Source organism: Haliaeetus albicilla, chromosome 6 (assembly GCF_947461875.1).
Source record: "Haliaeetus albicilla chromosome 6, bHalAlb1.1, whole genome shotgun sequence".
In the NCBI taxonomy this organism is placed as follows: domain Eukaryota; kingdom Metazoa; phylum Chordata; class Aves; order Accipitriformes; family Accipitridae; genus Haliaeetus; species Haliaeetus albicilla.
Window position 1 is genome coordinate 7,323,575 of NC_091488.1, and position 26,885 is coordinate 7,350,459.

General features: G+C 41.3%; 1 protein-coding gene across 1 annotated transcript; it reads right to left on the bottom strand.

Annotated features, from left to right (window-relative positions):
* Positions 1-579: 579 nt before the first annotated feature.
* On the bottom strand, positions 580-25,426 carry TMEM47 (transmembrane protein 47). The gene is made up of 3 exons (XM_069784914.1): positions 24,945-25,426; positions 11,280-11,420; positions 580-4,348 (listed from the first exon to the last, which is right to left on the bottom strand). The coding sequence occupies exons 1-3, from the start codon at positions 25,168-25,170 to the stop codon at positions 4,170-4,172; spliced, it is 546 nt and encodes a 181-aa protein (XP_069641015.1). The 5' UTR covers positions 25,171-25,426; the 3' UTR covers positions 580-4,169.
* Positions 25,427-26,885: the final 1,459 nt, after the last annotated feature.

Consider the following 26,885-nt stretch of genomic DNA (forward strand, 5'->3'; position numbering starts at 1 on the left):
TACCGGACAGTAGAAACACCACGGTGTAACGTTTTCAGTGTTTTAAACATGCTTTTCCATTTTTGCACCACCACGTTTCAGGTTCAAAACCAGTATCTGGGGGTTTTTTCAGGGTGAAAAGTAACCTGGCTTTCAGAATCACAATGGAATAAAGTATTAGTTATTGGAAACGTGAAAAAGAAACCTGTATGTCATGAATAAATTCCCCCACTGGAACAAGGTGCTCAGTATAGATTCCCATTTCAACACATGGCCTTGTTATTTACCACATTAAAAGCAATTTGGCTTTCTGATGTTACAATACTTGCATTTTTATAAAGGCAGTATGGGCTCTGTGACACCCAGACACCTACCCAGTGCTACTGGTTCTATGGCCAGGTGAGATGGAGGGGTTACACTGGCAGGATCCTGCATCTCTCCCTCTCTCCCCCTGTGTATTTTGGTAAGACTCCCTTAGTCTGGCAACCAAATACCAAGCATATTCACTAGCCTAAGCAGACTGTTCCTTCTGAGCCTGCCCAACAGAAAACCACGCCATTTCAGCTGCATACATATTCTACTCAGAGCAAAACAGGCACATTTGGTTAGTGTAACAATTTTTTTATTTCAGTTACTTTTTCACATAAAACTTTATGTAAGCTACAAAAATCGTGAAATGCAGGAATGGTATTAAAACTGCAAACTTAAAAGTTTTAATAAAAAACCACGTGTCTTTCCCTGCTAACAATGACCATTTAAAACGAACCGTATTTTGATGGATTCATTTAATAAACATACCATACACTTCTCAAAAATAAATAAGAACAACATCAGAAAAACCAATACCATCAACAACATGAAGCATTTAGTTGTCTTTTTTTTTTTTCCTTTAAAGACAGAAATGAAATTTCTAGGCACAGTTTTAGGCATTATAGAGGACACAGAGGCAATAGGTTAGTGTGCACTGCTCTGTACAAAAATACAGTCTGAATAAATTACATTGCTAGCCATAAGATTAGACTTCACTTACCAGTCAGTTCATTGCATGTTTAATAATATACAGTTACATGCTAATCCATATATATCATTTATATTTCAAACACATAAGTCTCTCTATATTTGTTTTTAAAATTTACAAAAGCTAAACGAAGTTGTGCAAGAAATCCAGAAGAGGTGCTAGGTACTTGTCAGCACCGGACGGTATACTTTAAGCTTAAAAAATACAAATAACTAGCCCTGCTTGCAAGTTTGCTATATATGTATTTATTCATATATATTTAGAAGAAAAACAATGGATTTGTTGTGTGAGAGAATCATTCTGCCAAATAACTGAAATAATGGTGGCATGACACAAGCACAACATACAGAATGATTCATTTGTTGTATGTACACTCAAGACACAGGTATGTAGCCTTTTTGTGGCTAGAAAAAAAAAAAAAAATCAGCATAATGTTGTATTTACTTTTAGTTCAGTGCTGAGAAACAGAATGCTTACCAAAATCAGCAACGGTAAGGGGAAAAAAGAAGAAACGGCAGTAGCAACATAAGCTAAAAGTAGGTACCTAAACCCATATATACTGGATGCCCAAACGCAAAGGACCTGAGGAGTTTGAGAGGTGGGTCCTAATAGACTGCATTACCTTCAAGAGGAAAAGCAGGCATTGAGACTGAAAATCAGATCTCTGACCCGAATATGAAGAACCTTGTCTTCAGGCATTCATGTTTGTAAATTTTTTGCCTGAATACCTTTCATATTAACAGCCAGGTGACTTTCAGAGCGCATGCCATTAATTTGCATATGCCTTAGGCCTGACAGTTGTTTTCACTCAAACTCTACATAAAGAAAAATGATTGGATAAATTAGTGGATACGATACGGGTTCAGCACTGTACCTTTTTGTCAGCACAGGTGAAGTGCCACGCAACGTCAGCACCAAAACACCGTCCTCCTGGAAAGGTACAGACATCTCACAGTGGGCTTCTCTATGTTAACCTAATTCCCATGCCAAACTACAATGTTCTCCATGCTGCTAAATAAAAGCAGAACTACACAGCTGTTCAGAAAGATACAGAGTTAACTATATACTGAATATCCGCCTTAAGTCAGTCTCAGGAAAAAAAAGCAGAGTTACAAACGCTCTCTGGTGCCTGTGAAACTGTGAAACAATAATTTTTCCTGCCATCCTTGTTGTTCTCCAGGCATCGCCATATAATCCCTTCAAAGTCAAACTATCATTTTGCTCCATCTAACCTAATTAATCACCACTGGTCCTGGAAAGACTGCTGATATGGAATATTCTGCCATGGTAGTAAAGATTTAACTCCAGAGAGCCCCAGAGTTTTATAAACCATCTCTTTACGTCAGCAATACCTGAAGGCAGCCCTGTGGTCCCTCTGCGCCCTGCAACCGGTGGCACAGGCGTTAACACTGTAGATGCGGGCTTAACATTGAGAAATTCAGCAGTCCCTTCCATGGCACCAGGAAAACCATTTGTAGAGAGGTGGATGCGCAACCCCAGCATACCTGATTTTGCAGAGGTCCACATAGAATATATTTTAAATTTCTCCATTAAAAAAAATAGTTATTTCTAAAGATTAGAATTGTATAAAAATATGTTCATAATTAATCGAAAATATCCAAATAAGCAAACCGTAAACAAAAATAAAAGTGATGCGGATTAAATTCATGTAAAAGTTCTCCCTATTTTATCTTGGGTTTCATTTCATGTGTACAGTCTCTGGATGTTTTTAAGTGGGAAACATACTAAGGAAGGAGTAATTAGATGTACATAATCATCAGCCAGTCCATTATAAACTCAGTCTTTAAAAACAAGATATTACCTCCTGCGGTGCTAATGTTTTAAGATGGACACGACGGGGTCTCAGCTGTATTCTTGATGATCAGAGACACTCACAACCTAACTAGATTTAAAATAAAAATGGCAGTTTTTTCTTTGCAACAGCCTTAGAAAACAATTTTTAGTTAAGTACTAGATTACACATGGAATAGCGAGTACTTATTTCATCCAGTTCTACCTTAACTTGAGGTGAACTTTTAAGCATTTCCCATAACATAGAGTCTATACAAGGGCATATACAGAAGATAAACCATTTTATGTTTATTTTGTAACACCAACCAAAATTGGGGGTACCAATCCAAGACTCTCAAGAACGTGTACAAAGTTAGTATTTTAACCACTGCATCACAGCTCATATTACAATTTTAAGATGAATAGTCTCTTCTCCCTCTGCATTTATACTTGTACTATATATTTTCATTTGTACTAACAAATACGTTTCAAAAATATAACTAAACTTGTTCCATATGCATTCTTGTCATGATGATGTTCGAAAGTTAAATGGGTACTTAGGACAACTGCAATTCATTCATGCATTTTAAATGCCTCAGGGACAGATGAGGTCTTTTTTCCACTCCCCCTTACCTCCACCCTCCCAGCAAAATACTCAGAGCTGAGACAACTTCCAACTACACAGTCAGAAGCACATGTCTCCACGTTTGGACTTCCTTCAACAATCTGCTACAGCTGGCATGGTGAAGTTGATTACCAATTCATGAAATCCTGTGAGGTTGGTGGCTTGGTTTTGGTTTTGTTTCTTTTTTTATTTATTATTATTCTCCCAGAAGACTGCTGAATGCAGATATTAGACAAGTCATTAACCAGTTACATTCACTGCCCTCAACACAGTCACTTGCAACTAATTCCTTAAGAGCTTTTTTGAGCAAGTAACAAGGGGCCAACACAGCCTATTGTACAAGATGCCATTGCCTGCTTATCAGACATCTGAATCCTCTATGATACAGGGAAACTTCTAAATGGAGCCTATACCAGCTGCTCCCCTGAAGGCAATAGCAGATGCTGGCATTGCATTCTCATTCCAACTGGTTTTCTCACAATGATCGTTGTCACGTAGATCCTTTTGCTTGTTGTCAGGAAAAATGAAGCTTATGTATCAGCAGCTTGCAGCATCTGCCTATGTAAGATCAGCAATCCTAGTGTTTGCAGTTCTTTTAAATGGTTGTAAAAGCTGGTTATAGTGTTCACACCCAAAAGGCAAAGGCTATTTTATCAACAGAGCAGACTGTTTGGTGCTCCACAAGTGTTCTAAAAAAACTGTGAGTTAGAAAAGATGGGGTAATCCTTTTGTTATTTTTCTTTTCATTAAATGATTCTAGTAATAGTCTTCATAGTTCTTAGGGTTCAGGCAATAAAGAATGGCACCCCCAAATGAAAATATAGTTGCACCCCAAGCCAGGCCATAGCCCCAGTTGAACTCATGGTATATTTTCAAGCTGACCGTTTCGATGAACTTGATTGGGTAAAGGACTAAGCTGCACACCTGAAGAACAACTGAAAGAGAAAAAAACCACATGTCAGAAGCAGCCTTAATTAATTTCTAGAAAACAAGGAAAACATCACATAACTGAAATTCATATTTAAAATGCTCTTGGTGCATTTTTAGCTTGTAAGTACTGCTCTTTTTGAAAAAAAAATCACCTTCATTTCATTCACAGAGAACACATTCTTCCATATTCCCTCGTTAATGAACAAATGCTATTGCTATGGTATAATGACAATCCTTAGATGTCCATGAAATAAACAGTGAAAGCAATCTTTTCCCAATTCTTTTCTGTCTCTCCTTCGTATTTTAGTTTGCAGCCATTACTCCCTCCATAATAACAAAACTAAGATCACTTGTTCTACAGCTATTATAAGTCAAAACAAGAAGCAAGAATAAATGAATATTAAGAAATATAGCTCAGAATCAAATTGTTTACTTAGCCTAGAAATAATTCGTTGTAGTAGGTGATACATATTTATGTTCAGTAGAGACTCACTAAATTACATATTTCATATGCATTACTGTGTACTGTAATCAGAATTAATGATATTGTTACACAGAATACCAAGGAATCTATAAAGTCTGATCAGTCACTGAACTTCCAACTGGCAAAACATTGCCTTGTATTATGAATTTAGGGGGTGTGTCAGAAATGCTTCATGATGAAAAAAAGCTAATAAACCAGACCAAATCCAAGGCAGTAAAAAGCTTAAAAATCATTACTTTCTACAGCACTGTCTCTGAGAGCCAGATCTGCAGCCCGATCCACATGTCTGCAGCGGAATTCAGCAAATCTGTTAATTACTGTGCTACATCAAAAAAACCCCCACATACAGTAACCTGAAAAGGAAAACATACAGATGAAGAACCCCAATTTTCACAAGAAGGCTTCAGTTTCACTGGCATCTTTTAAATCCAGGCGCACTGTTAACAGAAAATTGGGACAACAGTTTCCAAGGTAAGGTGAAAATTACACTTGGTTTGAAGACGAGAACAAGCTGTATGATGTATTGATTCTTCAGGCCTCTTGTTCTGCCACCCACAAAAGACTAAACATCACCAGAATGTACAAAACATCCTTTCTGCCCCTCAGATATATGATCGACCTTACGGCAATGCTCCCTTCCAGCATTTAACCCTAGCAATTTTTGAAGACTTTGGCATGCGAGTGCCTCTGCAAACTACCCCAGCCTCTGATTCCAGGCAGGGTGAGCACATCCACACAGTTAAGCACGTGCTTAAGTATTCGCAGGCCTGAGACATACTCTGATGAAAGTTCAACAGTACGCAGTGTAATGCCATAATAACTACTTCCTTTAACATTGACTGGGTCATTTTTTAGTTTATTAGTTATTGTAAGAAGAACGAACACTATTTAGAGAATTGTTACGAAGCCAGAGCCAATATAAAATGCCAGCGGATAACAGAGAGGAAGACTACTTTGGGCTACAGAAGCCCTTCTGAAATTACACTGAGAAATTACAGGAAAATAAAATAAAGTTAACTATATTCTACTGCGTGAACATTTTGCACACTCCAAGTCTGTCATTTGCCTTTTCATTCTGACATGCACTCTGGTTGGGACTGGTATGGGGAGATGATTTCCAATGTTCATTACACCCTCGGTGATAACACTTTACAAAACACTAATTGGAAATTTCTCACCCCCCCCCCCCCCCCCCAGCCTACAGACTAGTCTTTGGACTCTTACTTGAGACTGATAACCTGAATAACGTTTGGATAATGGATTTTCTGATGTGGATACCAAAATCCACAGGATTTTTTTAATCCTGAAGTTATTGAAGTGTTACTTTGTGTTATTCCATTTTAATGTAATTTTTGTCCGCCAGCTCACAAAACACTCTGCAACACTGGAGAAATTTTGACAGGGTACACTAGGGGAAGCACCTACTCTTATGAAAAGATTATGCATTCCAATTCTGTATAACGAGAGCATCATTATACCCAAAACCACCTGAACATATGCTCAGCTTTCAGACACATCTTTAAGATCATCCAAAGTCAAAAAGGATTTCCTAAGATGAATGGAAATAAGCAAGTTTTTTAGTGGCTTCCTGAACTGGGGATGTGGCATCTGCTGAGTCAATACAGAAACTGCCTGTGTCAAGTGCCAACCAAGGAAGCTCTCCACCTTCCCTCCATCTAACATACGAAGTATGCTGAATTTTAATGTACAGATTGGACTTGTCAAAACAAAAACAGTGATTCTTTTGGAAGCAGAACATGTTGCTAAAGCAGCAACACCCACAACAGGTATTTTAGACATTTTTACAGCGAGGGTTCCTGCTTTTGCTACTACTGGTCCAGCTACACTGTTGTAAAACTCAAAGGAAGTGCTGGCAGCAACTAGCCAGTGGAAACAACCACACTGCGTAACACTGTCATCACTTTGCACTATTTTTGCCTCCCGTCACTGTTTCTCCCTGTAGAGTGGGAAGGGACCTGTTTAGGCTAGAAACAGCAGTTAGGGGAGTTATGAAAAATGACCAGTATGACCCCAAAAGACGTTAAAACCAATGCTTGCAACTACTGATCTGCTTCCGATGAATTTAAAGGAACTCTGTGCTACATTGACCTATGTCAGGAAGGGTGTGTACTACCTGTCTTCAGAAGCGCTAGTCTTTTCCTGTAGAAAAAAAGGCTGCAAAAGAAATCTTAAAAAAAAATTTCCACTTCAAAATGCTACTCAAAAAAGACTAGTCATCTCAAACTAGACTATTCACTTTCAATTTAGACCCATTTTTATGAGTAGCAATACAATGCCTGCAAGACAATTGCCCAGGAAGAGGAATACTAGTTTTATTCTACTTACATGAAATATATGCAATTATATGTACTCACCATATTAAACACACAGAAATCACAACAAATGCTTTAAAACTAGGAAAACACAATTTCAGTCATCTTTGTTTCTTTGTTCAAATGTTTGACTATAAGAGTTTTGCTGTCAAAAAAACCCCTTATTATGTGGCTTTCTAATTGGTCTACAATCAAAATGGTGTTGCTGGCTAGTAAGTTCTGTATTTCTGTTCTCCACACCATCCCTCCTGCTCATTCACATGAGTAAAGCACTTCCTTTAAGTATTCTCCAAATACTATCTGCTGTCATTTTTTTTTACTCTCTCACCTGTAATACTTTCACTTAGCCACTGTTTCCCTAGCTTACATGCAAAAGCATCCTGTGAAATGTGTTAAAAGCTTACTAACCTCAACAGGTTATTCTTCTAAACATTGTTAAAATTGTTAAAACATAGCCCCAGAAGGCACACGCCTTTTAAATTACATTTTTTGTTTGCTTTTATGGACTTCCAACAATAACACCTTCTCTTTCTACCCCTAAATTAAGGCTCTGTTAGCAGTCAGTTATCTGGTAACCATATCATGAGACTCCTACATTGTCAAGTTTGTGAGTTTGTACTTTGAGGGTGCAGCTTTCAGGGCCAGTTTGGTTCATGAGCACTAAGACGCTCCCATCAAGTACATAAACTAGCGACCTCTACTAGATCAAAAATGCTGGGAAGAAGTGTAGGGGCCAAGGTGGCTCCACGCAAGAGTGTCCTGCAACTGCCTCTCTCTATGCTCCACGTTTTTCCATTACCTGAGGTATTCCTGTTCCTCTCCCCATTACACAGAGCTGACAGTACATATTTTAAACGCATTCACATCTGTTGATCACTTGCTGGATTATTCTCAGTATCTAGGCTGAATTACTTTTTTTGTCCTTTTGGTTTCTCGTCTCTTCCAGACCTAGTGAGTCAATCTTCTTCCTCACCTACAGAGTCACTAACTGAAACCTGAAGCTGAGAAAAAAAGAAAAATAAATCAAAATAAATCAAAACTAGAAGAAAAAAATGCCTGGAGCCAACTGTTCAGACTCTAAAGTGCCTGGAAACCATTTTTCCATTTTGTCCTTTCTCCCACATAGTGACGTTTTCTACCTGACACCCACACAGATCATTAAATGTCTCTGAGCAATGCATCCTATGTCCTTCTTCCAGATGCAGCTGGTAGACTCCTAACCAGAGTCATACAGAATATTTGGCAGATTCACAGGTCAGGGCAGGGTTTATCCTCAAAGATCTTCTGTGAAATCCACAGGTGAAGGTTTAAATCCATGGACAGTTGCATAAGGCACAAAGTCCACTGTGCTGCAATTTTAACTTTTCCCTCTTCAGTAGGGGATTCTTTCCATAATTACTTTAAGATACGCCAGTCCATATTCACCTCTAAAAATCACTGACAACAAAGAGAAAACCTGTAGGAAACGACACTAACAGTGTCAGCATCAAATCCCCAAAGGATTCTCCTCAGATTTGCCAGAAAATGTAGAAGAATGGGGCAGGCTGTCTTGGCCTCACCACCTCTCTACTTACATGCTTCAGGTCATGGCTATTTAAAATGCACGTGCACCCACACACAGAAGCAAAGGAAAGAGGTGAACACCACTCATGAGCTAAAGCACCAATATCATAGAATCATATAGAATCATAGCATAGTTTGGGTTGGAAGGGACCTTAAAAATCATCTAGTCCAACCCCCCTGCCATGGGCAAGGACACCTTCCACTAGACCAGGTTGCTCAAAGCCCCATCCAACCTGGCCTTGAACACTACCAGGGATGGGGCAGCCACAGCCTCTCTGGGCAACCTGTTCCAGTGCCTCACCACCCTCCCAGTAAAGAACTTCTTCCTTACATCTAATCTAAGTCTACCCTCTTTCAGTTTAAAGCCATTACCCCTTTCACTACATGCCCTTCCAAAAAGTCCCTCCCCATCTTTCCTGTAGGCCCCCTTTAGGTACTGGAAGGCTGCTATAAGGTCTCCCTGGAACCTTCTCTTCTCCAGACTGAACAACCCCAACTCTCTCAGCCTGTCTTCATCGGAGAGGTCTTCCAGCCCCCTGATCATTTTTGTGGCCCTCCTGTGGACTCGCTCCAACAGCTCCATGTCTTTCTGATGTTGGGGTCCCCAGAGCTGAAGGCAGTACTGCAGTGGGGTCTCACAAGAGCGGAGTAGAGAGGGAGAATCACCTCCCTTGACCTGCTGGCCACGCTTCTTTTGATGCAGCCCAGGATACGGTTGGCTTTCTGGGCTGCTATTGCACATTGCTGGCTCATATTCAGTTTTTCATCCACTAATACCCCCAAGTCCTCCTCTGCAGGGCTGCTCTCAATCCACTCATCTCCCGACCCATGTGCAGGACCTTGCACTTGGCCTTGTTGAACTTCGTGAGGTTGGCACAGGCCCACCTCTCAAGCCTGTCCAGGTCCCTCTGGATGGCATCCCTTCCCTCCAGCACGTCGACCGCGCCACACAGCTTGGTGCCGTCAGCAAACTTGCTGAGGGTCCACTCGACCCCAGGAAAATATATTTTTCCTTTTTGATGCAAGTAAGCATCAAACCCCCCTACCCCCAAACTTTTGCACTAAAGACTAGAACTAATTTTATGCAGAGGAGAATAGATTAAACTTTAAGCTCAATAGCAGGATTTGGGGAAATTTTTTCTTGGAGAAAGTTGTTTATTTTTTTAGTACAAACTTAACTATATACTAAATGAGCAATATGGCAAGATAGGCAGTGTATGGCTGAATTAATTGCTAAGTTACTACGCAATATTATGAGAAATTAAGTCAAAAGCCAAATAAGAAACCACTACAGAAATTCAATAATCCCATTTCCTTCAAAGTTAACTGCCCAGCATGCTTTATAACCTCTGAATTAATACTAAATTTTAAAATAATGGCACCAGGGCCTTTACTCATCCAACCAAGCAAGCAATGCGACACATAGAACAAAAAGATACAATTTCCGCTCAGGAAATCTGATCCTAGGCTGCATTCATTTCCTAAAAGCAAATGAAACATCACCTATCAGTATCTCTTGAGCAAATAAAAGTGCATCCTGACGCGCTGCGGCTCAGTCCAGGTACCATTATCAGCAGGGGGCAGCAGGAGCTTTCCCTGGAGCTTTGTTTCATCCCTGAATTCCCTGCAAATTCCTTGCTTTTTATCTTTTCATATCCTTGTAAAGTGGCTTTTTTTTTTTTTTTTTTTTTTTAATACATCCTGAAGACTAGGTTCTGTTATCCTCTTCATTATGGGCTATCAGAAAGGGGCTTAAGCTGCTGGCTCTGATGCAGATATGAGTGACAGGATGAAGGCAAACCAGGATGAAGGTTTGGTGAATCTCAGGAGGAACAGAAACATCCGTGCTGACTAAGCCCCAAAACACCAGAATGTACAAAAAGGACATGATTTGATATTGTAATTACACCTCACTGGACCAGTCTTACAGACAATTCAGATTCATAGGTCTCCCTTAAGATTTTGTGATAGTTTGTATAAACTGTTCCATTTTCATGTTTTTAAAACCAAACAGGGACTATACTGTGACAGCTTGTTAAATTAATAACTAAGTAAGCAAGCAGACACAATGAAATTAATTCCTCATGGCACAGGGACATATATAAACACCTTGCAACCTAATCCTATTTATTTTCACACGTAGGGCTTCAAGGGTTCACATTCGGGCATTAATTTTCCTGTTTTAAAACTGTAAAAGGAAGAACATTAAAATAACAGAAATGGCTTTGCATGAAGAATAAAAACGGGGACATCAAGCAGCATAAAGTCACAGATTTAAAATGGTACTTTTGAGATTTATCCTCTGTAGTTTCCCCCACTGCATGTACTTCACAAAACAATAAATATAATGCAAATAAATAATTGTTTATGAAGAATAGTGCAACTGCAAAAATTATTAATGCTGTACAGAACCAGTATCCTGAAAAACCTCACCGGAGTTAACACAGAAGTAAACCAAATGCCTCTGAATTAGTATGCAGAACAAGGCATGTCTTCCTTCACAAAAGTGAAGCATCTCTCATGAAATTTTTGTGATGGTGCTCGTAATCTGCTTACCTGCAGCAAAGAGCATGACTGCAACCGGTCTGTAGAACCGCCTCCGAGATCCCACGCAGATAGAGATCAACCCAACCAGGAAAGCTATGAGAATAATGGCAGCACCACCCAACAGCAAAGCAAGAGTAGCTATCTGCCAGTCTAGGGGGAGAGAAAAAAAAAAAAAAAAGAGAGGGGGAAAAAAATAATACAATTTCAGTAAAACAAGCCCATAGACCTGACAGGAAGAGCAGAATATGAGGAACACAGAGGCTGCATCAAGTCTAGGGTAAATAAACAACTGTGCTTTGGATTTCTTTTCTCCTAATTAGCGAAACACCTTTATACAACAGATGCAACTCAGGAGCAAAGTGCCACAACCTCCCACATTTTTTCAAGGCTTAGTTGGCCACATTGGGATTTTGGCTAGAGTAAGACTGAATAATTTGGTCCCCTGGTTGTTGTCCAATTGAGAATGAGAAATTGAGGCTGGCTCAGGATTAGCTAGTGTGTTAGCTGACCCCAGTCTGTCATAACTTTCTCACAGAAGAAAGTCAAACCCGTGCTTGAGCTGATTAGGATGACATAGGAAGGGAAACGCAGAGAGGCTCATCATATACACCTGTCACTGGGGAATTACCAAGGCCACATAATATGAATAACAATAATAAGGTAAAGGAAGGAGATGCTCAAAGGGGAAAAAAAAATAATCAACACACACACAAAAAAAAAGGTGGAAGTCAAGCCCTTATAAAGAAAGTAACGATCATTAGATGCAGAACAAGTCAAATCTGAAGTCCATTTTAAAACGTCAGTTATCCTGAAGTGCCAGTTTTTCTTTTCTTTCCCCAACAGCAACTTCTGGATTTGGCCCAGTGTATTTCCCAGTTATTTTCATATACAATGGATGCAGTTATAAACATCCTTGCAGCCTTACATCACATAAAACAAAATCCATTTGCAAGCTGATGGCCATCAGGGGTCCATACAACATCCAAGATCTAACTTAAGAGCTTCTGTAGGATTTCAGAAAGGCACGGGCTTTGTGCTGTCTCTCTCTGTGAAAGAGTACGTAAGACCTTGTCTCTCTCCAATAACGGGCATCAAGAAGAAGAATCAGATCACTATTTACTGTTTATCACTACTATTTAGTAGTTCAAGGAAGATGAGCCAAAATCAGCTTGTGGGAAAAGGACTTATGGATCCAATATATCTCTCATTACTTTGAAAATACTAGCAATCACATGATATTCAGAATAAAATGTCCAAATGCATTACACAGTTCAAAGAAAATAAGATTATTTCCAAAATAAATTTAGAGATCTTAAGGTTACTAAAATAAGAACAAAAACCAAAAAAACACTTTTTTTTTTTTTAAAGAGCAAAAGTTAATGTTTTAAAAAACAGTACATCCAGTTTCAAGAGGGATCTAATCTGCTGAAGATACCGACAGTGCAGCTGTGGAGTTTAGGAATGGAAGGCTGGCAGCTATTATCACCAAAAAGCCTTCATATATTATACAGAAAAGGATGAAGGAGATTAAAAGAAGAAAGTGAATAGAAGAGCTATAAAAGCATTGCTAAAAAAGAAAGTTATTTTAAAGGTGTGTTTGTGCAAGTACACACATTTATTTTCATTCTTTTTAGAAATCCAGGCATGCTATTTACTAATACTTTAATTACTAAGTACTCAACCTTCCAAGCTATTTTACTCCTTGTTTTCTTACTGGACCAAAACCCAAGGCTGGGAACAATCTCTCATTCTCCTACCATCAGCATGCAATCTCTAATGTCAGTTTGCTGTGTGTCCCACTGCTTTACTATTAGTGGGATGGAAATATGATTTTAGTTACGGATGGGAACGTTATGAAGAGTGGGCTTTAACGTTGACATGATCCTTCAGAAACACCAAGTGGTTATTGTACTGATGATTTAGAAAGTATTCTTCCAATATCAGAGTGCATTACAGATATAAAATACAGAAATAAACAAACAAAATGGACCACTTTGGAACAACATGAAAGGAATCCTTGCACTAGAAAATTATACAGATACAAAGACTAGACACATAAATCCATATTGCCCCAAAGTTAAAAGCCATACAAAATTGATGAAATAAATCAAAGTGCCAGATGGGAAAACTCAGAAACTAAGATTCTTGAAAGCCACTACAAATAATAAAATATTAAATGTTATCTTTGCATTGATCAGATGCCAAAGTCTAATGCAAACGGAAGGTGTGTAACATTGGAGTAGCAACTAAATAGAAAAAAAGTTGAGTATCCTATTGCTTTCCAAAACCACATTGGCAAGACCACCAAACAAGTGAAAATAACTAAGGCAAAGAAGATATAAGTGTGGGGTTAGTATATAGTTTAACTTCCAGGACAGATATATGTATGGATTTTGGAAAGGTTAAAAAATAAACAAACTACCTTACTATAGTACTGGTGTGGGAGGTAAAAGGACAAATGAGTGTTGGAAGACACCTACACTCCCAACTAAAAAAGAACTGACTTAGTTAAACAAAATTAATTTCTCGAGAAAGAGATATGATGTTGACAGTAGGACAAAACCGAGACTCAAAGTTCCTCACTACTACCTGAGGATCAGGTATTGAACGTTGTGCTCTGGGACACAATGTCTGGAACTGCCTCTTTTTTTTAGCTCCAGCCTCCATTCACAGGAGCATACAATGCTACCAGCCTTTGCCTTGAGCTGCAGCCGAGAGGGTTTCTGGCTAAAGAACATCATGAAGGTCAGACATTATTGCACAAAGAATACTGGACTGCATTTTCCTCTACTGCCTACCATGGAAACTACATGTTTAAATCTCCTTGTCATCTTAGAAAAACCTTAACTTGCAATTCTGGAGGCCATTTGATCTGGTGACAAAATAACGCTTACGTTGGATTAAGGAAGTAAAATCTTCTGCATGGGCCTTCTACTTAACAGCAATTTTTTTTTAAGAAAAAATCCAGGCCACTGGACTTTATACAAAAGAAAAGAAACATCCAAAGAAAACTGAATCACTGCCACTGAAGGAAGAACATCCTGTAAGTTAGATAGCTGCAACAATATAACCGCATACAGCAGTTTTCTACAATAAAAACCTGTAGTGTTCCTTGGGCTACCCAGGAGCGATTTATAACGCACAGCATCAAAATGGGAATAGCAGATTGCTCTGTTACATAGTGTTACTGGTACACAGAACATAAACATCATAAGCCTACTTTAGAGTATCCAAAATATGCTTGCGCCATTTCTAGGCACGCACCAATCTTGCAAATAAGTAACTATACTCGGTTCAGGAGCTTCAGCAGTTCAGTGAGACTGCTTGTTCTCATAGAGATACAAACATGCATAAACATGAGCAAAATGGGACCATATAGATGATAATTATTAGTTTCCTGGATTCAAAACACAATTTGGTTACACTTTAAGAATGCACATCAGTATTTTTCAGTGTACATCACTACAGTTTATTTACACTACACTTCCACTATCTAAGAAAAATGTTAGGAACAAGTAAAATCACACTCCCACAAATCTTAATAAACTTTTAGATTTTAAAAAGCACTGTCATCTCACAGACATGCCCAAATTAAGTTGCTTTCTTGGTTTATAACTGTAGAGCCAACAGAAAGCATAACTTCAGATATTTTGAGTGTTCCATCATTTTAGACTATGTTACAAATTACACTGATAATACCACCTATCCCATCCAAACAACTAGAATTAACACATTTTTGACAATCGTTAAGTCACTTGAGACTGACTTCTTAAGAAAAGTTTCATTTAATGTATATTATTTTTTGGTCTGAAAATCCAAACATGTTTTTGTACTGCACAAGAAGTATCACAACGTCTATAACCATGGGAAATATATACTACAGTTCTGATGGTATGATAGTGTTTACATAACAATCTGCCTATTAGTTTAGGGATGTGGATTTCAATATTTGGAAATATATATAAATATGAACCTAGGTACTTAACACATATTTTCAAAACATATATGGTGTAAAATTCATTACAGTTACAATCTTCAATAAATAAATAAATAAATAAACAACCAACCCCCCAAACCATGATGATAATGTTTCTTTTCAGTTAATTCCTCATATGTAAGTCAGTGCCTTTTTGTAAGGACAGCTTGGTCTCATTGGCAATTCTGCCTGTTTCTTAACGATACTGAAGCACAGTGTTAATGGCACACTGCAATGTGTGATTCTCCTCCCTTCTTCCCCCCAGATGAAATTACCTAAGGCTTTAAGCTGTATATTCATTTTTAACTAAGAGAAGCTCTCTCTGCTCTGTTTCTTGGACAAAATAATACTTCAGTGCTAGGATAAAACCCAGAAAAGCCACAAAAGAAGGAGAAAACATCTCAAAGTTCTGAAATGTTTATTTTAATAACTAGGTCATTTTTTAACACAAGAAAGAGCAATGCAAAAGGCTAGCGTTGTCATAGATTTCATGTTTTCAGCAAGTTCCCCCCAAATTAAATCTTACCTACATTGTATTCTACAGTAAAAGGAGTGGTGGACATAAAAAAATACTGTGGAATATGTGAAACATTTTTATAGGGCTCTTTCAGATACCGCAAGTGAACTGAATTAATCTCTTAAGAAACAATCACATATTCCTTTCTTTTATATAATGGTTGTCCACCGAGTTCTCTCCTCATAGAGGCTGAAGTAAGAAAATGCATGCAGCTGTTACATGAGGAAGGTAAAGACTGACCACCTTCTAGCACTAAACAAAGCCTTGGTAAGAAACAAAACACAATAACACTCAAGTAAGTTTCTGATTCACTGAAAAGCTTCCACTTATCACGTACCTGCCCTCAGCCAATAAATATTCTTTTCTTAGAAATTGTAATATAGCATTTAAATTCAAGAATAATGAATTTGAAAGAACATGTCAAGTAAAGCATAGAAAGTGGAGGCACCCACGCATAAGAAATTAAATATAACCCACCGAATGTCATAACAATCAACTAAGATAAATAAGATAGCAAGAGATATTCCTAATTGCTTCATATTCAAAACTATTTCTAAGTTTATAAACACCCATCAATTTAGCCATCAAACAGACAACAAAAGTTTAAAAAGTGTAATGATTATATAATAACACAAAGGTAGAATCTAGTTTCTAGAAGTGCATTTGACACACGATCAGTAAGATCTCTTCTTTCTTCAGCACGATCAGGTGCACAGACTTCTGTGGAAGGCCAAGCTCTGTGGAATTCGGCAGAAATACCGAGGTAAAATAAGGACTGCAGCGGCCATTAAGTTCTCACATAAAATTATTCCATGGAGAAGTCAGTCCTTTGGAACTTCACCGGAGCCAAAATGATGGTTTTTAAGGAGCTGCTCAGACGAATTCTGCTCCGGATGAAGGGGATATTGGCTAAAGCTGGGAAACCCAGTGTTCATAAATGACTCAGTCCATACTCCTCTGCTCTTGTACAGCCAGCACAAGTACAGTCTTTTCAGACTCCGTAGCATACATTTCTGCACACCGCAGGGAGAAGCACTTTCTGGCAGGATCCATACCAAACTTCCAGTAAGTTGCTCTTACTGGAGCTTTCCACATTGGAGCCTTATACAAAAATCACAATAAATAAATAAATAGTTTCTGGTCATTGTCCATTTGTATGGTATGCTTATTACTGCCAGCTGCTGCACAGACATACTCTAGCTTTTACGTTTTCTTTTTATTTTAGGGATTGAGAATAAGATTTTTCTAAAGTATGAAAATGACTTCTGCGTGTGGATCCTCAAGTCACTTCGACACTTAAAAAGCGTTGCCAGAGCTGTGGGCACCAGCCAGCTGTGGCTGAATGCATAATTTCCTTAAGACAGAACTCAAACCCTCCACACCACGTCTTTCTTCTGAAAGCCATGAATTTGAACACGTGAAATAACTACGTGAGGTCACACGTATGTTAAAAAGCAGCTGTTTGTGGAAGAGACACAAGTATTCTCTACTACTTCTTCAACAGGAGATTTACGTACCGAGCGATTCCCTGAGAAATTGGTCTTCATCCACATGCAGCAGCATGAGGGACAAAGCCCTCAATAACCCAAGTCTTACACAACACAGGTGGGCTTAACAGTGAGGCTTTCTCACAGCTCTAATTCACCAGGATTTTGACAACACCCAAACAGAAATTTGAGCATTTTATGCTGGGTGCCAAAATCCATAAGTCCCTCCTAAGGATAATTCAGAGGCTCCACATAAGACATCAGCCACTTTCCATTTACTGTTTGAGACGCCTGGAGGATGATTTAGTGTTCCTGATGCTGAGTGGACAGTCATTTAGAGCCAGTCAAAGAAAGAGAGAACAAGCAGAGAGACATGTCCAAAAAACAGCTAACTGGAGCAAGCCCAGGTACGCCTGTGTCTTGCCAAGACGTGGAATGCTAACGGCTAATGATGGCAGCTGACTAACGAAGGAGGAAAGGCAGACGGCTCCTTAGCTGCAATACACCACGGGCTAGATGGCTTCTCAGAAACTGCAAGGTCTCTGCTTCCCAGCTCTGGCTCCAGACTTGAACCTCTGCTCCCATTTCACAGAAGAACTTCTTAACTGCTAGGGTAGACTGAAACTACTCTGCTCTTCTGTCTGCTGGAAAAAGCTAAGCGTGAGATCTATGGGGTCCATGAACAAATAGATATGAGGGAATCCAAACCTGAGCCTTGCTTTGAAGTGCCCCTTACCTAACTGCTCCCTTCCAACTTTCCGGTGCTGTTTCCGCACCTTTCCACCGACGTACAAAAATGCTGAGAGTTACTGTAAGGCAGCCCAGACTCAGGGCTCTCTCACCTTTGAGGGAAAACATCCTTAGCAGTCACCTACAGAGTTGCTTGACCTCCTCCTCCTTTTTCCTTTTCTCCACAGCAAGGTAACCACGATCAGTGGGGAAGAGGCCAGCTCCGTTCCAGACAAGGTAAGGGCCCGCTGGCAGGACGCTCCGGGCAGTGGGTGCTCTACCACCTACCCTGCTCAGGGAACGACGTGCTTGCTAAATCCAGAAAATAATTAGGCAACCATTGTGCAGACTCCGCTCACCTTTCAATGGCAAGCAGAGCTCCCCTGCCTTCCACCCAAAGATGCCACTGAGCGAGGAGGGCACAGTTTGGTTCCCAGAGAAGCGAGCAGCACTCAAAGCAGAAATGGTCTCAGTTTCTCAGGATGGAGTCTACAGCAGTTTTGCATAAAATACAGACTGCATTAATCTGCCTGCTGTCTCCGTTTCAGTTGCTGTGTTCATCAGACTATGTGTGGCCCCGAGACTGCTGGACTCGAACTTTCTGTGTGCTTCGACATCACCGCAAGTTTTATTTCTCCTCTCTACAGGAGATCAGGCTGAACAACAAAACCAATAAAAATATGGTAAACAACTCTGCTGTTGTGCAGAGGAGAGATTTTGCAAGACAACAAGATGGTTTTATGCCCGGGGGGGTTACAGATATATGAGCAACTTGAAACATAGCAGGTGCTTGCTCATCTGCCCACTGACACACATCTCTCCTGAAGATTAAAGCTTGCGTTCCTTATTTATACAAAATATATACACTTTGGGGAGGGTGTTGTACAGCTGCTGTGCCACGGCCTGCCTTTATTTCTAAAATCATGGAGTAAAATCCTTTAAATGCAGTGCATCTTCAAATAAAGAGTTAAATGGTGCCATTATATAGATCTTCATTTTATTGTTTAAGGGCAACATGCATTGCACATCACTTTTGCCAACAGAGGACTTCCAAGACAAGCACAGCATTACAGAAAATCATGTAATCTATAATTCATTCACAGAATAGTACAGCATGTACTCAGGCATTTCGTCCATTGGATACACAGCATTCTTCTGAGATTAGCTCACTACTATGCCATTTTAATTACTGGATATTCATTCATTCATTCAATAAAAAAACAAAACGCACACACCCACAACTCCAAGAACCTCACAAAACCCTGGAAATCTTAGAATTATGTCATTAGGAGAGAAGTGTGGGAGATGTGTTACACAAGCTTTTCAAGAAAAGCTCACCTTTTCTGACCTCTTCTACATACACTATCACATTTTAGCAATCTGAAGAAGGAAGAAGTACGCTTCGCATTGGAACAGGAATATAATTATTTCCCACAGTTACCGATGTTCTTCAAGCAAACTGGCAATCTTTTGCAATTTTCAAAACTCATTCTATTGTTCCTTGAGAAAAACAATTAGCATTTAAAATAGTTCAAGGAGTACTTCCCATCAAAATGATGGCCTTTATGTTACAGAACTGGAACAAGGAAAAACACATGAAGCAATAGAGCTGGATAGACTTTACCCCACCTCCTGCTTGTTACCTTGAATCTTGTGTGGTCACAACTCAGTAACAGAGGCAAGGTTACTCTCTGCATGTTTCTAAATACAAAATCTCATCAAATATTTAAACCACTTCTAGTAGCCCTAACACAAGGAACATCTTTTAACTTACTGGTGCAAGACTTCTTTAATTAATAAACAAGACTTAAAGCAACAGGATACGTTACTGATTTTACAGTGGCAATGAACAACAGCAGTAACGACAACCCACTAAGGCTAGAAGTCTTCCTTCCCGCATTTTTAAAGAGTATTATCAACGATAAGGTGTATGGTGCTCTTGACCTGATCAGGTAATCTCACACAAACTTCATGTATTACACATAAATGTGCTGTAACCATGTCTCTTAGCCGGCTGGAGAAGGGTGTCTGAAAGGGTAGCCTCCATCATACTAAAAGATCCAGACTACTGAAGAGGAGTCTTAGATCTGCTGCTCCCACAGACCATGGCCTTGGGAAGTCTGAAGCTAAAGTAACTGGCCCATTTGTAAAAGAGGGAGCACACCTTAGAATATCCTATCTGGGACTACTGTGAGGGGTAGTTAACAAATTCAAGGCGTTTTGAACACACTGAAGGAGTCAGGTAGACATCAGGCATAAACTGAGTCTCAGTCACCACAGAATCACGGAATAATTTAGGTTGGGAAGGACCTCTGGAGGTCATCTAGTCCAGCTCCCCCCAGAAAGTAGGGCCAATCTCCAAGTCAGACTCAACTTCCAAGTTAGATCAGCTTGCTCAGGGTCTTAGATGCTGAGCTTGAAGTAGTATGGCTTTTGATTTTATATCCACCTTCAGATAAAGCGTTGGGGATGATTATTAAAGAGAGTAATATGCAAAATGATAAGAGTACAGTTTTCAAAACCAGAAGGAATGTTTTATTAATTCCTCCTTATGTCATACAAGCCACTTTCTTCAGACTTAGAAAAATTACATTTGTTGTTCTTATGTTATTTTACAGCAAACTATCAGCCTTGCTGAGCTTTTTACAAATATGTATCAGCATCAACTCTGAGCAATGATCCAGATCTTCTAATGAGGAAGCTGCTTTTGAGCTAGTAATTTCCCCTTGGAACAACTCCTTAGATTCAAAACAAGCAGATACCATCCAAGACTATTGAGCCATGTCAATTCAGATATCTGCATCTAATGTATAATTAAGGTTAAACCCCTTCAAATGCTACTGAAAGAGCAGCCCCTGATGCTTTTCTTAAAATAAGAACACATTAGAACAGAATTGTGAGCATAAAACTAGACTCAAGTTGTTCTACTGCACTATGCTGTAGGTTAAGCTTACCTTTATGGCTTGTTCACCACTAAGTTTAAACATGTACCGAGACCCTGTTGCTCTTACTTCCTTGAGAATGTTTTGTCTTTCAAGCATTCATGGACAGTTCTTAACCAGTATAATATTCTTAAAGAAAACTGAATGTTGCGTGAACACATATACAGGTTAAGTAACAAAGCCATATACCCCCATTCACCAGAATGAATACAGTTAATCAACATGAAACCATTCAAACGTATTGTTATATAGGCTGTTTTCACAATAAACTGAAATGCTGCAAAGAAGCCGCTGTTTCCTATGAATAGCATACACATGTATTGAAAGCAAAATACACGATGTTTACCTGCAGAACAGATTCTATGGAACCATACATGTCTTCCACGTCATATTTGTGTATCTTTGATTTAAAGAACTATAATGGCTGCAGTCTATTGCACAAATTCAAATTTACTGTTATTAATTCTGCAGGAAGAAGGCGACTACCTGTCCAGGCACAGACAAACCAGGCAGTTGCACATCAGATGCATTTAATTTTAGGCGGATGCTGTGACAGAAATAAATATTCATACATAACTCTTAACTCTTGATAAATCTGTAAATGAACCATCACAAGTGACACATAATCCACTTCAAATGAGGTCCGAAAAAAAATTTTTTTTAAAGACACCAAAGGAACACTCCAAACCCTGTAAGTTTTTTTTTCAGTTTAGCACATGAGTTTAAAATACAGCTGACTTAAAGACAACTTGTGCATTAGCCAAGTTAAGCTTTGATCATAGAAAATAATTTTATGCCCAGACAGCTGGTGAAACTGTAAAGCAGCATTGCTGGATCTCAGGATTTTATCATGAAGCCTTCCATACTGGCAACTTTGTTAGTTTTTCAGCTCCTGAAGTTGCTATTAGTGGGAATTTTAGAATTTCATCAAGGGATGAGGGAGATGAGGGATATGCAAGAATACCTTCGTAGCTCCTGCAATTACAGGAAAAAAACTGAACAGGTGATTTACATAGACTCTAAAGACTAAAAAAGAAGAAAAGCAAATTAAGATGAGGTATTTTATAATCTTCAGGTTTCTAAAAATTAATCTGACTCACTACTTTACATACTTGAACCATCAATATTGTGAAGTACTTACACAACTTTCAAAGCAGTATGAGAGCAAAGGATTGCTTGCAAGCTATACAAAAAGCCCTCAAAACAGTGAATGAATGCAGGAACACACACACTAAACACTAGCAACGCTCAAGGAAAACTGAGGGATTATTTCCTGCTGTAACAGCCAATGTAATCACGCTCTGTACATTTCCTTCTGCTCTCCACTAAGTTGCCCTTTTGATAGCAGTCAGGGGTCCTACATCTAATTACAACAAAGGTTTTTAATTAAACCTCGAATATGCTTTAACAGCTTCTGGCATGAGCTTGCCCTTGATGGTGCCACTTGAGGTGCTCTCCTTCAAGGGATGATGAAGTAAATCTCTTAAAACCATGGGTGAAGATGCCTTTTTCCTGTGCGTACTACTGCTTTTCACAGCTAGCTAGCTACAAAGCTGCTTGCAACGGTATCAAGCCAAAAGAGCTTTCCCTGTGGGAGCTCTCCCTGTGGGAGCTCTCCACTATCTCCAAAATATACTGCTTGCTAGATTCTTGAGGTAGGAGGAAAGCACACTGAAAATATTAAGGCAAGCACACAAAATGGTCTAAAAATTAGCCCAATCCAACTTGGTGAACTTACTGGGAGCATTCCTAGTGACTTTAAGGGGAATTGTAACACACTAGCAGAAGGCAAAGGCAGAACAGTACAGTTTCTCATATTTCAGGTCTCCTCAGAGTGCAGCATTGTGTGCCAAACATGAGGAAAGCGAAGGGTTTATTCCAGTCACCTCAAATAAAACAATCATTCACTTCTTCCCCAGTAGCTTGTGAAACCTGGCTCCACTAGACTGGAAAGTATCCGAGGAAAATGAGTAAAGCTCATTCAAGGAACTTGAATAAAACTGAACAGGCAGGAATTTTTGCACAGGATAGAAGAAAGCACCAGGAGAGGACAAATTTTCAACACACAGCATCTGACAAAACTACATTTCATTCTCGTCCATCCTCACCCATTCATCTTCCACCTTCTCATAAACAGGCAGGTGACCAATAAAGCAACGAGAGAGATTCGTGTCCTTTTATGCTATTCCATAAGCTGCCCTGCTTTTCTTAATGTTCCACTGTGTGTGTGTGTGTACACACGCATGCGTGGTGGGGAGATGGATCGAGGGGGGAGCCCAATAAAGTGTGTGTGGAGACGGGGCGGGGGGGGGGGGGGGGATCTGAAGCAGGTTCTCATTCAAGCCATCTGAAAAGTCTTTCTGCAGTCAAGGGGATACTATTTCAGGAGACAGGGAGAAGGGGCAAAGGATTCACGTTGCTAAGGAGACACGTACAAGCTGACATTCCTACATAAATTTCCATTTATACTGGGGAAGGAAAAGAAAGCTCTCCGAAGTTTGTGTAGATACCCTGGTAACTGATTGAAACCGACATTTCTTTACAATTGGTTTTGGCATCATATGATTCAAAACAAAACCCCAAACGACATTTGAACCCTCAAATATTACTCCACACAATGACAGAAAAAAAACCAAGCCCAGCAGCAAAGGAACCTGTGCAATTTCTACTCAAGCAGAGATCAGTTATTTCCCAGAACCTATACAAGGATTTCAGAGAAGCAAGGAAAAAGGAAAGCATCTAGAATATACAGTCAGCCCCTTGCCTTCTTTCCCATAACAAACATCTTGTGCCTGTACGATTTACCCAGCCGGAGAGCCCAGTGATCCAAATGGATGATTTAGCAATGCAAGCGTGTGTGTGGGGAAAACAGGGACAGGGAAGAAAACAGGGAGGGAGGGGGAGAAACAGGCTGGCTTCATTTTTCAGTGTTTCTGTTGGGACTCCAGAAGTTGCTATCAGGCATAAAGTAAATAAAACAACCCGTGAAAACCGAAACAATTGTGGTACTACAAAAGAATTTACTGAAAAATATTCAACAGGCAGCTTGTTTATATCATTCACAACCCGCTTTTTAAGTACTCCAAGCAATAGTGAAATGACATTTAAAAAAAAATAAAAAAATATATGACCAAAGACCTAGAAAGCTGAAGAACGAATGAGCATCAAGAAATCAAAGCAGGGAGTGTGGCAAGAAGGCAAAGGAGTACGAAAGACGATGGGAAGCTCAGTACCTGCTAGAGAAAGACACACACAAGCACAGGCAGGGGGATGGAGAGTCCAGGCATCCCCACTCGGGACAAAATAACACTCGGTTTGGGTTTAGGAAGCCCCAACTTTTCAAGACTAGTGACTTCGGGGGATGGGGACGCGCTGGGGAGGGTGCGGGGGGGTGCGATTATAGGATACTTGATCCCCAACAGCTTCTCTATGAGAGCTGCCGCCACACGGAAAAATAACCGAAACTAGTCCAAACTCGGGATCTTTTTGTGAAAGCACCGTCAAAGGCGGACCCGAAACCAGCCGCCCCTCTGGCTCACAGAAGCCAACCTCACACACCTCTCCCGCACCCTCGGCGATCTCGCAGGCAGAGGGACGAGCCCAGCACGGACCCTCCGTGTCCGTGTGTCCCCCCTCCCGGCCCCCAGCAGGGGCTATTCACGGCCACAGACCCCCGATGGGGACGGACGAAGCGGCTCGGAGGGCGGGAGGACAAAGGTACCGGGGACTTTTCCCGGTGGCCGGAGCGGGGAGTAGGGGCGGCAGCGGGCGAGGAGGGGAGACCGGGCACGGCTCCGGTGCGGGGAAGGGGGGGACTGGGACACAGTCCCGGAGAAGGGTGAAGGGGAGGCGGCTGGGGGGGGCACCCAGGGCACTGGGGGGGGGGTTAAGTCTCAGTGCCCGGGGTGCGGCCGAGGTGGTGGTGGGGGGATAAGGCAGCAAGGGGCGAAGGAGGGACGGGGCAGGGGCGGAGGGGAGCGAAGCCGGGGACACACACACACACACACGACGCCCGTATCTCACCGCTGTGCAGCGTCGACTCGCAGAGCCAGCTGTCCAAGTTGCCGGGCTTGCGGCAGGACTCCCAGAGGGACAGGTAGTACTGGTGGTCCGCCGTCACCCAGGCGGGGCTCAGCACGGCTCCCAGGTCCAGGCACAACGCCAGGAAGATGCACACCAGCCCCACCAGCTTCAGCGGGGTCAGCACCGAGACGCGCACCTCCTCCATGCCGCTGCCGGCCGAAGCCATGGGGCCCGGGGGGGAGGAAGGAGGAGGAGAAGGACGACGCGCTGCCGCCGGCCCCGAGGGGAACAGGAGCGAGAGCCCAGCTCCGCGCAGAAGGGGCGGGAGGAGGGAGAAGCAGCGAGACCAGCGCTGACTAACGGCGGGGAGAGGCTTTCGCAGGCGGCGGGCAGCGCCGCTCCCTCCTCCTCCTCCTCCTCCTCCTCTTCCTCCTCCCTCGCCGCGCTCCCGCCCCGGTGTATCAGGTGCAGCAGCTCCCCCTAGTCCCCCCGCCGTCGCCCGGTCCGGTCCGTCCCGACGCGCTCCTCCCCCTAGCCCGCCCCTACCAAGAGGGGAGGGGGGGGGGGGAAGGCCACCGCCCGGCCCGCCCCGGCCCGCACTCCGCCGGGGAAGGAGGCGGCAGCCGCCGACGCCCGTCTAAACGCCAGAGCGGGGCGGGGGCGCGGCCCCTGCCGGCTCCGCCCCGTCGGGGCGAAGTTTGGGGAACTTTACCCCCCCCCCCGGCGCCGCGACCCCTCGCCTCACGCCCCGCCACGCCCCCCCCGCCCCCCCCGCTCCCGGTGCCGTCCTCTGAGGTAACGCTACGGCGTGAGAGGAGAAGGCGGGAGAAAGGGGAAAGGCCGCCCCGGAGTCAGGATTAGCGGCGTGTGACCTTGATTCCTTTTTTTTTTTGTTATTATTCTTTCTTTCTGAAGTGACCTTTAAAGCACAAGTTGTTAGGGGAAGGTTTAATAAATAATTCGGCGTTTCAGCGTCCGTGCGCGGACGTAGTTGCAGTTCCCGCTCCCCTCTCCCGTCAGCGGCGTTGCTGATCCCAAATTAAATCTCGAGGAGGGATAAGTACTTTGCCCGGGTTTCATTTCATCTCTGTTTATTTTGCTTAATTAGCATTACGGTGCTGAGAATGTCAAGGGCAAATGTTTTGGTTAGTTATTAAACGTGGGTGCTAGTGTGATTCGCTGTCTAAAGCAGCTCTCCCTCTTAAGACAGAAACACACGCAGACACAAAGATAGAGTACAATATCCATCAAGGATTATTAAAAAAGAAGAGGAGGAAGATTCAACCCGCAGATTTTCAAGTGAATGCTGCTAGTTACATTTGAGGAAGAACTGTAAAATGGGAAGAGAAAAATCAAGCCAGGAAAGCCCATCACCTAGTGAAGAAACAGAAAAAAAATCTGTTCCATAAATGCTAATTATCCCTATTAATAGTATTTAGCCTTTTTCCCCCCAAAGCTTCAGTTTTCTTTCTAAGATCCTGATCTTTCTTTCTTCTTACTATAGGAATGTGCTCATTAATTTCAAAAGGATTAAATCCTCATGGTTTACACAACTTTCCTCCAAGTTTTGATTCACTCTGTTCATAGTCCTTTAAGGCTGAAACCGAGGGAAAGAATATTATTTACATTGCAAGCTCCTCGGAGCACAAACAGCTTTGCTCTTAACAGCTGCTCCTAGGAGTTAGCATATGAGGTCTAGTCCTGGTTTCCCAGCGGTATCATGTTAGAGAACATTCACATGTATTGCAATAATTTCTCCTTAAGTATTTAGGTGCCGCCTCTGTTAAAAATAGAACAAGAAAAGCTCAGTACCCTGATAGAGTGCATATACAAACCGTGTGATGGTAGCAGAAGTGAGGTGTATTTCTAAGGGCTCTTAGCCATAGGTATCTGTGAATCAACGAACACCAGTCTGTCATTAATCCCAGAGAAGAAACACAT